The sequence below is a fragment of the Lissotriton vulgaris genome, chromosome 1_1 (genome assembly GCF_964263255.1).
Source record: "Lissotriton vulgaris chromosome 1_1, aLisVul1.2, whole genome shotgun sequence".
In the NCBI taxonomy this organism is placed as follows: Eukaryota; Metazoa; Chordata; class Amphibia; order Caudata; family Salamandridae; genus Lissotriton; species Lissotriton vulgaris.
The window spans coordinates 1461864059-1461879436 of record NC_141685.1 but is presented as its reverse complement, the minus strand read 5'-3'; the positions used below and the strand labels follow the sequence as shown (position 1 = coordinate 1461879436).

The window sequence follows — 15378 nt, the reverse complement described above, 5'->3', positions numbered from 1 at the left end:
ACCGTTCCTAGAGCCAGTTCCCCAGATAATCTTAACTGCGGACGCATCGCTCTCCGGCTGGGGAGCCCACCTGCTGCAACACACCATGCAAGGCAGGTGGACACCGCAACAAAAATTACTTCATATCTATCATCTGGAGTTACTAACAGTATTCCTAGCACTAAAAGCTTTCCAGAAGCAAGTAACAAAGCTGTGTTAGTCCGCACAGACAACATGATAGCGATGTATTACGTACAGAAGCAAGGAGGCACTCACTGCCTGCAACTATCTCAACTAGCACAGGATATATGGAGGTGGGCTATACCTCAGAACATATTCCTTCTAGTCCAACATGTCCCAGGAGTACAAAATACTATAGCGGATCTGTTACCTCGTCAACCACAACAGACCCACGAGTGGGAACTTCATATGCAAGTTCTTCAGCCATTCTTTCTGATGTGGGGACAACCTCAGATAGACCTCTTTGCCACCCACGAAAACGCAAAATGCCCAAGCTTTGCCGCCAGATATCCACACCCACTGTCCAAAGGCAATGCGATATGGATGAATTGGTCAAACAGATTTGCGTATGCTTTTCCACCTCTACCACTCATGCCACTAGTAGTACGCAAACTACAGCAGCATTTTCTGACCCTCATCCTAGTTGCTCCAACGTGGGCCAGACAACCGTGGTACACCACACTGCTACAATGTGTCTGTAGTACCACACCAAAAATTGCACCTGTCTTCATACCGCTTAACACTGAACCATGGAGAGATCAGACACCCGGACCCAGCTCAACTCAACCTTGCGATCTGGCTCCTGAAGTCCTAGAATTTGGGTATCTAAACCTTCCTCCAGACTGCATGAATGCCATTAAAGAAGCTAGACGTCCTACCACTAGGGCATGTTATGCAGCCAAGTGGAAACGATTTGTAATATATTGTCATAACAACGATATTAATCCCTAAGATGTGGCTATTCAACACATCATAGGTTACTTACTGCATCTTCAAAGATGTAACTTAGCCTATACGTCTATTAGACTACATCTTGCTGCAATAGCAGCATATCTGCAAAACAGACAACATCTATCTCTGTTCAGAGTGCCTGCCATTAAAGCTTTTATGGAAGGCCTTAAAAGAATAATTCCTCCCAGAGTACCACCTTCACCTGTATTGAATTTAAACGTTGTTCTCACACGGCTAATGGGGCCTACCTTCGAACCCCTACACAGATGTGAATTACAATTTTTAACATGGAAAGTTGCGTTCCTAGTAGCTATTAGTTCTCTGCGCAGAGTTAGTGAACTACAAGCACTAACCATTCAAGAACCCTTTTTGCAAATGCATCAAAATAAGGTTGTTCTGCGTACTAATCTGAAATTCCTACCTAAAGTCATTTCTCCATTCCATCTCAATCAATCTGTGGAACTGCCTGTTTTTTTCTCGCAACCACAGTCCGTAGCAGAAAGAGCTCTTCACACATTAGATGTCAAAAGAGCGTTGCTATACTACATAGAGAGGACACACCCCTTTCGTAAGACAAAACAACTTTTTGTGTCTTTCGCACCACCACACAAGGGTAATCCCATTTCAAAATCTGGGATAGCTAGATGGATTGTCAAATGCATACAAATTTGCTACCACAAAGCTAAACGTACGCTATGTGTTCCTCCTAAAGACCACTCTACCAGAAAGATAGGGGCTTCAATTGCATTTCTAGGCAACATTCCCCTAGATGACATCTGCAGAGCAGCTACATGGTCCACAACGCACACATTCACAAAACACTATTGTGTAAATGTGCAAACAAAACAACAAGCTAATGTGGGCCAGGCTGTTCTCAAAACATTATTCCAAACTACTGCAACAGGTAGGGGTGGTTGCCGCTAAGAGTGGGTACTGTTATATAATCTATGCATAATGTACAATCTGCAGCTCATATGCATCGAACGGAAAATGCTACTTACCAGAATGCATCTGTTCTTAGCATGTAGAGCTGCAGAGTTGTACACGCCCACCCGCCTCCCCGGTTACCCTTGTCTGTTCCGATGTTATCTTAATTAGATACAAATTACACGGGCATCCTCCCTGTACTTGCAAAGCTCCATCATTTCCCTAATGGCGAAAAACAATCTGGGGATGGAGCCGATGCCCATGTGCAATGTGGTCCAAAGGAAGAGTCACCTAACTCGTGACTTCCAATGAACCTTTCAGGACAACAACAAACTGCAAACATCCGGGCCCAACACTAGGTGGCGATCTATGCATAGTGTACAACTCTGCAGCTCTACATGCCAAGAACAGATGCATACTGGTAAGTAGCATTTTCCTTTTGTACTATTGTGCTGGCTGTTATTCCACATTAGGTGTGCGGATTATAATTTGAAGCGTCACACTTTGTGTCTTTGAAAATGTGTTACATACAAAATTGTGAGATATTTAAAACCATTACCTACAGTAAACATTATGCAATTTGCTTTCAATAATTAAGTAGACAGTTATTCAATGTGTGTGTGTATATATATATATATATATATATATATATATATATATATATATATATATATATATATAGTTTTACATCAGTTACTATAATAGATATTAAGAGGTGAGGGGGGCACATACGCACTCATTTAAAATATTAAAAGGTTTTCTGTGCAGGCCTTACTGTAGTTATATTTCTGAACACGTTTCGAAATACTTGCCAACTAGTATTGGAATTTAATTAGTTCAAAAGCACTACTATACCAGGTGCCTGGCTTTAGCATACTGTATCTACAAACCATTTTTGTTGATATTAGTAGTCTAGCACGTGTAATGTATAAATTAAATGTGTGCACTTTTATGGTATAGAAGTGTAGATTTTCTGAATTTGTGTTCATTTCTAAACAGAAAAACGAACTGGCACCCTTCACAATAATAAAAGCCTGTTTTTATCCATTTCTGGAAAACAACAACTACCCTCTTAAAGCAAATCCTGCAAACAAAGGTTAATTTATGGACTTCTCAACATATACCTGTATGTCTCTTCTCTCCAAAGACAAATGGCATTTTTAACACAAAAAAAACCTGCAGCGATGAAGTTCCATGCTGGCAAAGTAATTTCAAATGCAGTAAAAACAAGCAAACATCAATATGAATAAGTGTACTTTGAATGATTACAAAACGCCAATCATGACCTTAATGTGAGCTGACTCGGACACAAAATAACTTTATTCAGGAGAACTCTGGCTTTTTCAATCCATTGTTACAACAACATTAAGATATTTTTCCAGTATTTATATCAGTGAGTGGAAATGACATGTTTTATGGAAAGTCCAAGAATTATTGACATCTTTCTCTTGATCTTCATCTAATTGTTTGCATTTTCATCTATCCACTTGTTCATCGCCTATTATGCTGATTGGCAGCATCGAAAGGTACGTTTTTGTTGTAGAGTTAGGCTGTCAATTGTGTTTTCATTGTAAACTACTAACCCATTTCATGAATGCTCTATGAGGGCATTGAGTCAAATCCTGCTTTGGAGAATATTTATTGCTAGTAATATCTTAATCAAAAAGCCAGTAGTCTTCACAGTGCAACTAAAATAAGGATGCTCCTTCTGTGTGATACTTTCACTATGGACATAAACTCATTCAACATATGAAAGGATTTCGAGATTATAAACTACTGGCATGGCTGTCAGCTGTTAAGTGTATATGCATAAACAATTTTAAATTTTTCTAATGAAAAGTTTGTCGTTTGGCTTAAGACCACTCTTCTCTATTGACAGGTTTGTATTTAATCATGCAGCATGTTATTACTATAAATTATCAGCATTTAGTTATATTTTGGTTAACTTTGTTTGATTTTTCAAATGCCAAACCATAGCCTATGTTCATTGGTCCTTTATTCTCAAAGCAATTGTCATTTCCCCCCCAAAAATTGACTTGTAATGTTCCACACTTTAGAAATACTTTCCTATATATGTTGCAAATGATGCTGTATAATCTATCCTAGATTATGCTTTAGAAATCTTTTCTGTGGTATGACTATTGTTGAAACTAGCATTAAAACTGTTTTAATTCACATAATGCAGTATACCTCCCTTTTTTGAGTTTGGAATTTTAGCTGTAGTTTTTGATATAAGTAAATTGTTTGCCACCAATCCCTCCATCCACCAAGTACAAATATGTTACTTAAGGGTTCTATACAGATTAAACAGTCTAGTGGCATTTTCAGTTTTTCAGTATGAATCATTCATGATTCACATGCTCTGCAGTATTCCACCATCTAGTAGTTAGGTGCGGCATTGTCTATTCGCTCTTTCTACGCCAACTTTTTTTTGTTGTTGAGTGGACGTAGTCAATCATTTGTTGGTTTGTCCCTCCTCTAATGACGTCTGACGTATGGCCCATAAGCTCTTTCGCATGGTCACCACCTTCACAATTTTTTTTCGCCTTTGGAGCAGAGGAGGTCGCTCTGGGAAGGACTGGAGGCAAAAAACACTTTTTTGTCAAAAAGTGACACACTGGCACAAGCTTTCAAGCACTGAGGAACACTGATGGACACTGAAGGGAATAAACAGAGATCGAGGCAAATTCCTTGGGGCTGGTAAACCCACAAAACCACAAGGTGTTCGACTGCGATGTGCAGAAAATGCTGCAAGGTTATGGATCATGTCATTCAAGTTCTGCCCTAAGTGCCACCACAAACTTGGACAGAAGGATAGATCCCACGTCTGCAATTTGTGGCTGCTGAGAGACCACGTAGCGAAATCTTAGAGAACTTGCATGGAGTACTAACCGAAGGCTTCTAAAGTAAGGAAATGCAGACTTTGGCACACTATTCCATGACAGAGGCGCAGAAACACACTCCCAGGTCAGAGGACACCCATGATGATGACAAATCTGAGATGGCGCAGCAAAAGGACTCCGGATTCAGATGGCGAAATTATCGACATCAAGAGAGGGAAAGCGTTGAAGCTGTTATCAACTGATGCCGAAAGCGTAAGGGTATACAGGAGATCGGGGATGGGGCCAGAGGTTTTAGACTCCTGGAAGAAGTCTACCTTACTTTGAAGGTCCAGGTTCCAAATCAACAGCCCAAAGAACCACATGGATCCAAGCCAAAGACTACAGTTGGAGCAAACCCTCTGAACTGGCCTAGATACCATAAGTCTATCAAGAGTGCCGGAGGGAGGAAGAGGCCACAGATACTCTACTCTGATGTCGGAAAGCACTCAATTTTTAGAAGAAAAAACGCCTTGAAGCTGAAATTGTGGCTCTCATTAAGAGAAAGAAACTTGATCACTCCTTGAAATAATATAAAATGTCTTTCAATGCCTCGTAGGAAACAATGCTCTATATCGAGGCGAGAGCTGAGGAACCAGAGTTGCAACCTCCAGTAACACCCAAACCGGCGGAAAAGGAGGTGGGTGCCTTCGGTTTCTATGACGAAGCTGATAGTGGACTGTATTAAGAGGGTGTTTTCGAGGCCGAACCTTCAGATGATTAGCAGGTCGTATATGCGGACTCACTGGAGGAGGGTGTCATCTTGTACCCTTCGAGGCCTTTGTTTCTGGATGACATCTCTGGGTGCAGTGTTTTGTTAAAACCTTACATTGAACATCTATGCCACCAAGCTGGAAGAGTAACAAGGGGAATAATTTTTTCTGTTGGAAACCCTGCTACCTTCTCAATGTAGGGACCAGTTTTTCCCCATGCTGCCTAGTGTTCTGGACCAAAGAAGAGAAGTCTTCAAAGAACAAACAACCTTAAAGGAAGCTACTCCAATCGTAGAGAAAAAAATACAAGCGCTCCTTAATGGACCCAGTCTACATCAGCAGGTCAGTGGCAGCAAACTCTATATCGTCGCCACAGCTTGCACGAGAGCCAACTCTCCCGCTTCTGTGGGCCCATCACCGGACGGGGAGCATGTAAGTGGATACGGTGGCAGATGGAACAGTCCGCTGCGGTGCAGTATAGAATAGAAAATTCAAATGTCATGCCCATCAGCAGTGTGAAGTGGTGAAGTAGTGTGGCTCACTGGTTAGAGGCGGCAGACCCGAGAGCAGAGGACGGCCCGGGACCAGGGTTCGATTCCCGGTGCGGCAGGTTTCTGGACCAGGGTCAGCGGACTCGATAATTCTCTCGCCTCGGTGCCCACTCTGATCAGCGATCACACTCGGCAACTCTGGGCATTAGCTTGCCTCATCTTCACTAACGGCCCCCCAGACCGCCGGGGATGCCTGGTCTCACCCTGGAGATACCCATTAAGGGACCATCTCTCAGGGAAGCCAGGAAGGGTTTTGCGGCGGTCGAAGCGCCAGGACGCCTACGGGTAGCAGTGCGCTATATAAATGCCTACACACAGTGTCAGGAAGTCGAAAGTCTCCTCCAGCACCTTACTGAGCAGTACCGGATAAGAGAATACAGGCGGCAGTGGTCAATATGCCTTTCACAAGGGAATCTCTGTTTGGGAAAGCAGTGGATGATTTCTTCGAAAGGATTTGGGGAGAGGATGTAGCCTTACGACTGGAGCGGTAGACGTTGAAGCTGGGGAACCGGGTTCGAGTCTAGGCAACGACGATCAACATCCTGTGATTCTGGGCAAATCACTTAATCTCCCTGTGCCTAACAAAAATTAATGTGTCCTCATGTAACAAAACTGGTGCTATGTAAAGCGCTCTGATACCCGATATCTTTGGGTCTAGTTTGCACAATAAAAAACTCTAAAAAAAATAAAACTCTAAAAAAAAAATAAAAAAAAATAACAGCACTGCATAATCCATGGGTGCCTTATGGTTCATGAACCAGTGGAATGCCTTAATGAGGGGGTTCACATCCAACAACATCCCATGATTATTTTTCTGTGCAGCAATCAAGCCACACCCCTTTAAAACAGTGGCAGTACACAGGACAAAAAAAGCAGCCCTTTCATGGCTGCATGCTTGGAAAAGGACTCATCCCACCAAATGACCCCGTGAGACACCACCCCTACCACACAACACCTGTAGGGGGCAGTATCAGAGGGTTCAGCTGTGATTGAGAAGTCATCACCTCTGCTCTGGCAAATGGATACTCAACATTATCCAACACAAATATTGCATAGAACTCATAAAGAAATGTTCACAAAATAAAAGCAAGACCGAGGTACCAAAACTGCAAGGGTATTCTGCACCTAAAGAAGACTGTGGCAAACCTACTAAAAAAGAAGGAAATATATATAGTACCACCATCAGAAGGGGGCTCCGTAGTCTTCTCAGTGATCTCCTAATTTCCCAAGACAGACTTGTCACTAAGGCCCATCTTGGACCTGATGGCCTTGAACAGGTACATAAAAACACACAAGTTTAATGACAATGCTGCAGGAGGTCACATCACTCCTCCGGAACGGAGACTACAGAACCACAATAGACCGTAACAATGCATACCTGCACATACCAATGAACGAGAGACACAGAAAGTTTTAAAGATGCATAGTTGACAAGACCCACTACCAATTCACGGTGCTGCCGTTAAGGATCAAGTCAACACCCCAGATAGTCACAAAATGCCTTGCCGTGGTCACAGGACACCACGACTACCCCTACTTGGATAACTGGCTCATAAAAGCAAAGTCATACAACCAGTGCAAGGTAAACACCAAACCCATCATAAGAACACATCACAAACTCTGATTCTCTGTCAATCTAAAAAATTCATACAAAAATCCGGAAAGATGAAAATCCTTCCTAGTTGCAACACTGAACTCGCAACAGGGAAAACACTTCAAGGTACAAAAGAGAGAACAGGCACGGACTGATAAACGTCGCCTTTACCTGAAGGGGCAAGCTCTGACAGTAGGAAGGGCATGCTGGCATCATGTATTCCAATGACACCATGCTCCACATAAGACTGATCCAAGAATGGCTACAAAAGTATTGGTCAATGGTTGTAACAGAAAGAATACACAAAGAAATGTCATGGTGGAACAGCAAGAACATCACAATAAGCAGAGAAGCTCCCACTTTTACCATAACCGATGCATCCCACACAGGATGGGGAAGCACACATGATCCAACTCACCATCTAGGGCATGTGGAGCCTGGCAGACACAGTGAAATACATGAACATCCTGGATCTCAAGACCGTGCTTCTAGCCCTGAGATTCTTCCAAATATAGGTCAAGTGGAAGGTAGTACAGATACAAATGGATAACACTATGACCATCGTGTACCTCAACAAGCAAAGGGAGGACAAGGACACACAAACTATTCACCAAAGCACCGGAGATATGGATGTGGGTGTTACAAAGGGCCATGACACTAGTGGCAATCGACCTGCCAGGAGTGGACAGTATAGAAGCAGACAAACTAAACAGGCAAAACAGCATTTTCAGCGAGTGGGAGCTACACTAACTACAACCAATCTTCAACAGGTAGAAAACACTACAAGTGGACCGGTTTGCGAGACACAAGAACGCAAAATGCCAAGATTTCAAATCCGGGTACCCGAGCCGCCAGTTATTGGAGAATGCCTTATCGATAGAATGGTCAGGAAAATTCTAACCTTGCAGGGGAGCTCAGTCTTCCACCCAGAACAAGGCACACTCAGCTTGGAAGCATGGCTCCTGAGGAAATAAAATGTGGCCACTTGCAACTGCCAAAAAAAGCAATGGAAGTGCTGAAAAAAGCTAGTAGTCTCACTGCTCGAAAGTGGTACTCCAAGAAATGGATGAGGTTTAGAAAGTGATGCTCCAAGAACAAGGGGGCGTAAACAACGAGGACACCAGACTCCTGAAATACATCACACATCTGCTAGATAAAGGACTTACCTACACCAGGCTAAAGGTATAACTAGCAGCCATCGTAGCATTTACAAAGGACGTAATAGGAAGGGTTTTTTTCCAAACACCAGTGGTCAAAGATTTCTGGAAAGGGCAAAGAGTATAGCACTGCCATGAGTAGCGCCCACCCCCAAATGGAACCTTAATGTAGTACTTACACAGCTAATTAAACCACCCTTTGAAGTGATCCACGCTGGAATTCAATTTCTATCTTGGAAGATTGCCTTCTTAGTTTCTATCACTAAACAGGGTGAGCAAACTTCAGGCACTAACTATGCAGGAATCATACATCCAAATTCACCAGGACAGAATCGTGATGAGAGCTGACGAAAAATTGCTACCCAAGATTGTGTCACACTTCACATGGTAACCAAACAATATGGCTACCAGGTTTCATCCGGCATCCAAAATCACAGGCAAGACATGCCCTACTTATGCGGAATGTCAGAAGGGTGGTGATGTATTACATACATAAAACCAAAACAATTTGAAAGACCAAACGGTTCTTTATCTCTTTCGCCCTAGCAACAAAGGGAGTACTAGTAACAAAGGAAACTATAGCTAGGTGGCTAGACCAGCCAATACTGCAGGAGTGAATCTTGAGAAAAGGCCAAGGGTGAACTCCACAAGGAAGAACGGCTCAACACTCGCCCTCTTAGCCAGTGTGTCTGTGAATGACATCTGTTCAGCAGCTACATGGTCATCCTAAAAAACCTTCACGAAGCATTACTGAGTGGACATCCCAGCAAATCGATAAATGCAGGTTGGGCAGAAGGTACTTAAAAACGTTTACAAGCACAAACTCGTTCTCTACCCATCCTTCCACAGGACAAGTGAACACTGCAACATAATCCATGCCCAGTATGTGAATTCAAAAATATTCACGCTGCAAAAACAATAGTTACCTGTAAGAGTAGTTTTTCAGCTTGAAGACTCTTCTGATTGCACATGCGACTCTCCCACCTCTGGCAGGAAAGAATTGCGGATGTTTGCAGTTGGGAGGACTGGACAATTTATAACAATACAAAGGAAGCTATATATGCAAGGATACAGGAGAAAAGTATCTAAAGATGGTGAACACATGAGGGAGCTTTTTGGTTCTATGTATGACTTCATAAGAGGAGAGACCGACAACCAAATGGTCGAAGATGATGCCCACTCAAAACAAGCATTTGCAATGCAATAGGTCTCGGATTGCTGAACGTTTGAACTATTGGCGTTGCTAATAATAATGCAAGTTCAACCTTTCAGCAATGCGAAAGCTATTGCATTGCACATGCTTTTATTTTTTTTAAGGTGAGCGTGGGCAGTGGAAGCACACTGGGAAGGATGGGGGGGGGCAACTAGCGAAGCAACAGAGGAGGCGGTTTGAAAACAACAAGGTTGGAGGGTACGCAAAAGCAACAGGAGGGAGGCAGAGCGAGTGATCCTGGTGGAAATGGCTGCCATGTGCCCCCTTTCAAAGCCCTCAACAGATCCCTTCGAACGGACGTCCTGAAGTGACATATGCTTAAGAAAGCACGAGCATGCCACACTAGCTCCACAGCTGGGATTTAAGTGACGTGAAACGAAAGTAGAGCCAAGAGGCAACTGCATGCCTGGCAAGTTTTTTAGACATCATTTTTTTGCAATTCCATATTCTGTAAACTCTACCCTGAAGGTATTGGAACGCTTTACACAGGTACCAGTTACATTAAAGACAACATTTATAATATTTTTGTAAAGTATGGGGATTAGTGACTTGCCCAGAATCACAGAACAGTGAGCTGACTCTGAGACTGCTGCCTGCTCTAGCCGTTACACCACAACCTATCCCTGAAGAACCAAACCATTTTCAGTATTATTTTGTTTACATCCTCTGACGAGCTGTACCGTGGCTGCCATGTTCAATAGGTTGTGCGTAACCTTTATGGAACGGAAGGGATTTTCGGTGTGAGGTTCCATAACGGAATCCAGCCACTGCTGACTTTGGCGCCTGATACAAATATACAACATTTCAATTGGAAATCGGGCCCGCTAAGTTGAAAACACGGCATGCAGAAACTGTGCATTCGTGAAGCAACCAATGTTTAAAAAAAATGACAGCGTGATCAAAAAAACAAATTAAAACAGGCAATAGACATAAAAGTGAAACTACACACGACAGCACACAAAGCCGATTCTACCCTACGGATTAATCAAGATCGGCATTTAAGGATATTTAATATCCAAGTGCTCGAAGCGCTGTGCAGGCGAAACCATGTGGAAGCTGTGTTCACAACAGGGAGTAATGGATTTTAGTAAAGAAGATTCTGGCCAGCCACACATAAGAAAACAAGCGTGTGACTGCCGTTTTACATATTATGTGCGGTCTGCACGTGGCGCTATAATGAAAGTGAAAACACGCTTGGCGCTTTCACTTTCATTTTTTCATTTCAGGAAAGTATGTCTTGCTTGTAGAACGAAAAACTCATTAAAGGAAACAGTGCTTATTAAGAAAGCACAAGCATGCCACACTAGCTCCACTACCTGGATTTAAGTGCCCTGAAACGAAAGTAGAGCCAAGAGGCAACTGCATGCCTGGCAAATATTTTAAACATAATTGTTTTGCGATTCCATATTGTGCAAACACTCCCCTGAAGGTACTGGAATGCTTTACACAGGTACCAGTTACATGAAGGACATTGTTCATATTATTTTGAGACAGTATGGGGATTAGTGACTTTCCCAGAATCACCGGTGAGCCGACTCCGAGGCTCTTGCCTGCTTCCCTCAGCTCTAAAGTCCGCAGCTCCCGGCCAGCGTGCTAGTAATAATCTACATGAGACGCCGTACAGGGTCCCCAGGAGCTTCTGAGGTGATCTGGAGAAAGTGAGAACAAAGCGGAAGAGATGCGAGACGACGTGTGCGTGCACAATCTCCTGTCTGGGCTGGCACGGCAAACAAGAGACAGGGAGGGAACAAACATGCCTCCCTTGCAATCAGAAGTGAGCATTTTTGACGCGCACCAATGGAAAGCATGGGTGGAGCTTCCATTCCGCTTACCAAGCAAAACCTTCGATAATAGATCTCGCAAGTTACAGCGCATGCCTTGCGTCGCTAGGCGAGACCTAAAAAGACAGAATTCTAACAAATCCACATCCAACAACTAGATGGCAGAATAATGTGAATCTAAAAAGTGTTCAAGCTGCAGAACTACTTATATAGGTAAGTAACCATTTCAGTTCAAGGTTGAAGCAGTATAGTTATTTTCAAACATAAAAAAATATTTGACAGATGGCATCACATTTAGACATGGAAGTAAGCTTCCAACATACTTATTTTGGTTGCAGTTGGCTATGGTAATGTTATACGTGAGGTGGAATGCTAATTAGTTTAATGCTTATGAGCTATTTACGCTTTTTCTGCTACGTTAGGTCAATGTTTGAATGAGTATTATTGTAGCCATTCTTTGGTAGACTGTTTTCATTCATAATCATGCATATTCCCAACAAGGGGCAGGGTTTAGCAGTAGATGTAAAGTTTATCAGCACCCCTATTTTTTTTTTTAATTTAAATTATTTTTTAATAGATTCTGCCCTTTTTACATTCTGAGCCTCTTTACTACTGTGTTTATTTAAGGAGCATTGAAGAAAGAGATATTGAGTGTTGACATTTTTTATTACTACATGTACATAAACTATTTACACCGGCACTTTGAAGGCGTTTCATAATTTTGTATGGCATTACTGTTTTTCACAGTATTATTAAAACAATTAGTAGAAAATGATACTGCATTCAAATTGGGTCTAGCTTGTTAACCACATTGCATATTAATGTAATACTATGCCTCAGCTTAGTTTTCATTGAATCCTGTGTTGTGTTTAATTTAGCAAATCCTGGGCCACCATATTTTATTTTACTTCATTGTAGGTAAACCATTCTCACTCTTGTAATAACTAACATTCTTGTGACTTTATCGTTGTTGTGGTTTTACTTATAAATTGCTAGTGAGAGCTAATGTGAAGTTCTTGAACTTTGCTGTTAGAAAAAATGCTTAAAACGCTTTGATGGATGCAAATCATGCAGATGACAGAAACTTGATTTTCGCATTGGCTCATTACATGAAAATGACATTCATATTTGATTATCATCTAATATTTTTTTTATTATTTGGCTCCTTTAAAACATACACCTGGTTGATAGTTATTAACCAGTAACTTAGAATGAATTACCCATTTTTTAACTTATTTTGACCCATTGTATATACAGTTCTGCAAATACAATTCTCTGTTCTTTTAAACAAAACTCATTAGAAAGTAAAACCACATACCAGGCATTATCAAATGCCATGCTAAAATCAATGCAATACACTGAAAACTTGTATACCTCTAAGTTGTTTGCCATCTTATCTTATTGTGTTAGTGTTCATAAACATTTGTAATCTTGAGTCCTTATTTAATATAAGGGCTTAATACAACAAATGTTTATGAATACTGATACAGTAAGATAAGAATGTATAAGAGAATACATATAAAAATGTCACCTAATGAGAATAATCAGATGGACTTCTAAATGTCATAGTTCTTGCATGTAATTCACTTCAAAATGCAAAACCTGAGTTTTTTTAATCAAAGTTGGCATTATATGCTACTTCAGATCTAAGTATCAAATTAAAACTCGTAAATATATTATTAGGTAAGTGACCACAGATTTATCGAACCTGTGCCATCTAATGCCTTGCATTTTCCTCAGTAAAGTAGGTTTAGGTAGGATGACTGTACTGCTCTCAATGACTCCAATGAAAAACACATTGTTTCAGTGGTTTGGCCTCTAGTGCATTTAAATTAGCATTGGTTTTGCATTGACCTAGTGATTGAATCTTTATACTTACTTGCCATACAAATACACATTAGAACTGAGACCTGGAAATAATGTTTATTGTTCATGTTGAATGTCAGAGATGTAGGCCAGTTTTTATTCAGCAGGCATTACAATACTTCAGTATTGGAATTTTACATTTAATATTTACTTATATTGAAGGATAAAGGACAGAAAAACATTAAAACATTGAATTTTTGCATAGACCTGATGAGGTGGTGGTAATGAAGTCTTCAGGCATATGCCACTTGTGCACCAGAGAGCCTTCTAGGCTTTGGCGTGAGGATCATTGATCCTGCAGTTGTTGGTTAGTAATACGAACAGTGCAAGAGTAGCAGAACATATAATCTGTATGACATCTTGAAGGAGAAAAGAAAAAAAAAACTGAGGTGCATTTTGCAACTGTTATTGACAATTTCCCTCTCTCTATTATATATGATTAACTGTGAAATTGGAACACGATCAGTTAATGCATGGACTGAGATCAGTGATTTCGCGTTTTGCGTCTTTTGGTTGTGGGTTGGTACATGTTCTGCTGTTTGTTTGAGCAGATAGATTGTTATTCTATCTTATACACAGTTATTGCAGACTTCTCTGAAATACAGTGTATTTATCAGATGACAGGTAAGCATATGGACAACAATACTCCACAATTGCACACACAACTCCATAAAGGGGAGCGGTGCAAAAATGACACTGACCCACTAATGCGACGTCCCATTGCTGCAAGGTATGGCACTCCTGAGCAAAATGACTATTACGGTGTTTGAAGCTGTTAACAATAGATTGGAAAAGACATATCATGGAAAAAGGTAGTCAACATAAAAAATAGACTACATTGTTATCAACATCCAACTTATCAGATCTAGATAAAATGTGTGGCCTTACAATAGGAAGAAACATAGATTTTTAGTACTCCATTTTTGGGAGACTTGCAAAAATTATTTCCAGATCATGAGATGTTAGAAGGATTACAAGGATACAAGCTCTGATGTATTAAGATAGCATGCCAAATTGAGGATAGATGTACAGAGGCACTTTTCGGAATGTCCAGATGAAGCACTTAAACATGTTAAAAACTTTGGGCTGGAAGATCGTACACATATATTTTGAGACTTTCATGTTTTAATTTTTTCCCCTGCTCTTTGAGGTGGATCCAGGGCTCTGCTCCCTTACTTAGTTGGGTCTTCACTGACATCCAGAATGTTTTTTCACTGAGAGTGTACTAGGAATGTTTCCTCCAAAAACCACAGCCTTCAAGCTGCGCTTACATACAGGAAGCATATGTCAGTAATGGAAACACATGATGTCTGTTGTTTGTGTCTTACCTTAATTATGATTTTAAGTCATATGACCGGGAGTGAGAGGCAAAGCCGTACGTTACTAATCACCAGAAACTGGATTGGTCGCATTCCAGTTTGTGGGCCCATTGCTGCCCCAAGTCTCTGCTCTTGGATACCTCAAAGACGAAGTCCAAGGACATACCTAAAAACAAATAACAAGAAATCCAAATCGGAGTCTGCTTCTCATCACTCAAGCTCCTTTTAGAGATTGCACACCTGGCATTCGAAAGGCCCAGCTATGCGCGAGTCATCTGACTCTCGCCCCATTCAAAAGCTGATTCTGATGTGCCCCTGATTTCCCAGGCCATCTTTGGCTGCACAGTAGGTAGAAACCTTCTAGGAGGCCATGCTGCAGCTTTGTGTATGATGTCAGGTCTCTCTGGCCTCATGTTGTCAGACCTTC

The 15378-nt window shown here is 41.5% G+C and overlaps 1 protein-coding gene across 3 annotated transcripts in view; it reads left to right on the top strand.

The window, feature by feature from the left end:
* BRD1 (bromodomain containing 1) overlaps positions 1-15378 on the top strand; it is a 536782-nt gene that overhangs the window by 277631 nt on the left and 243773 nt on the right. The window contains exon 9 of one of the 3 annotated variants that reach the window (XM_086967303.1): positions 2878-4053. The exons of the other annotated variants lie outside the window; for them this stretch is intronic. Within the exon in view, the coding sequence (XP_086823429.1) occupies positions 2878-2954 (77 nt within the window). The 3' untranslated portion in view covers positions 2955-4053. Of the gene's footprint in view, positions 1-2877; positions 4054-15378 lie in introns of those variants that run through there. 3 annotated transcript variants of the gene reach the window in all.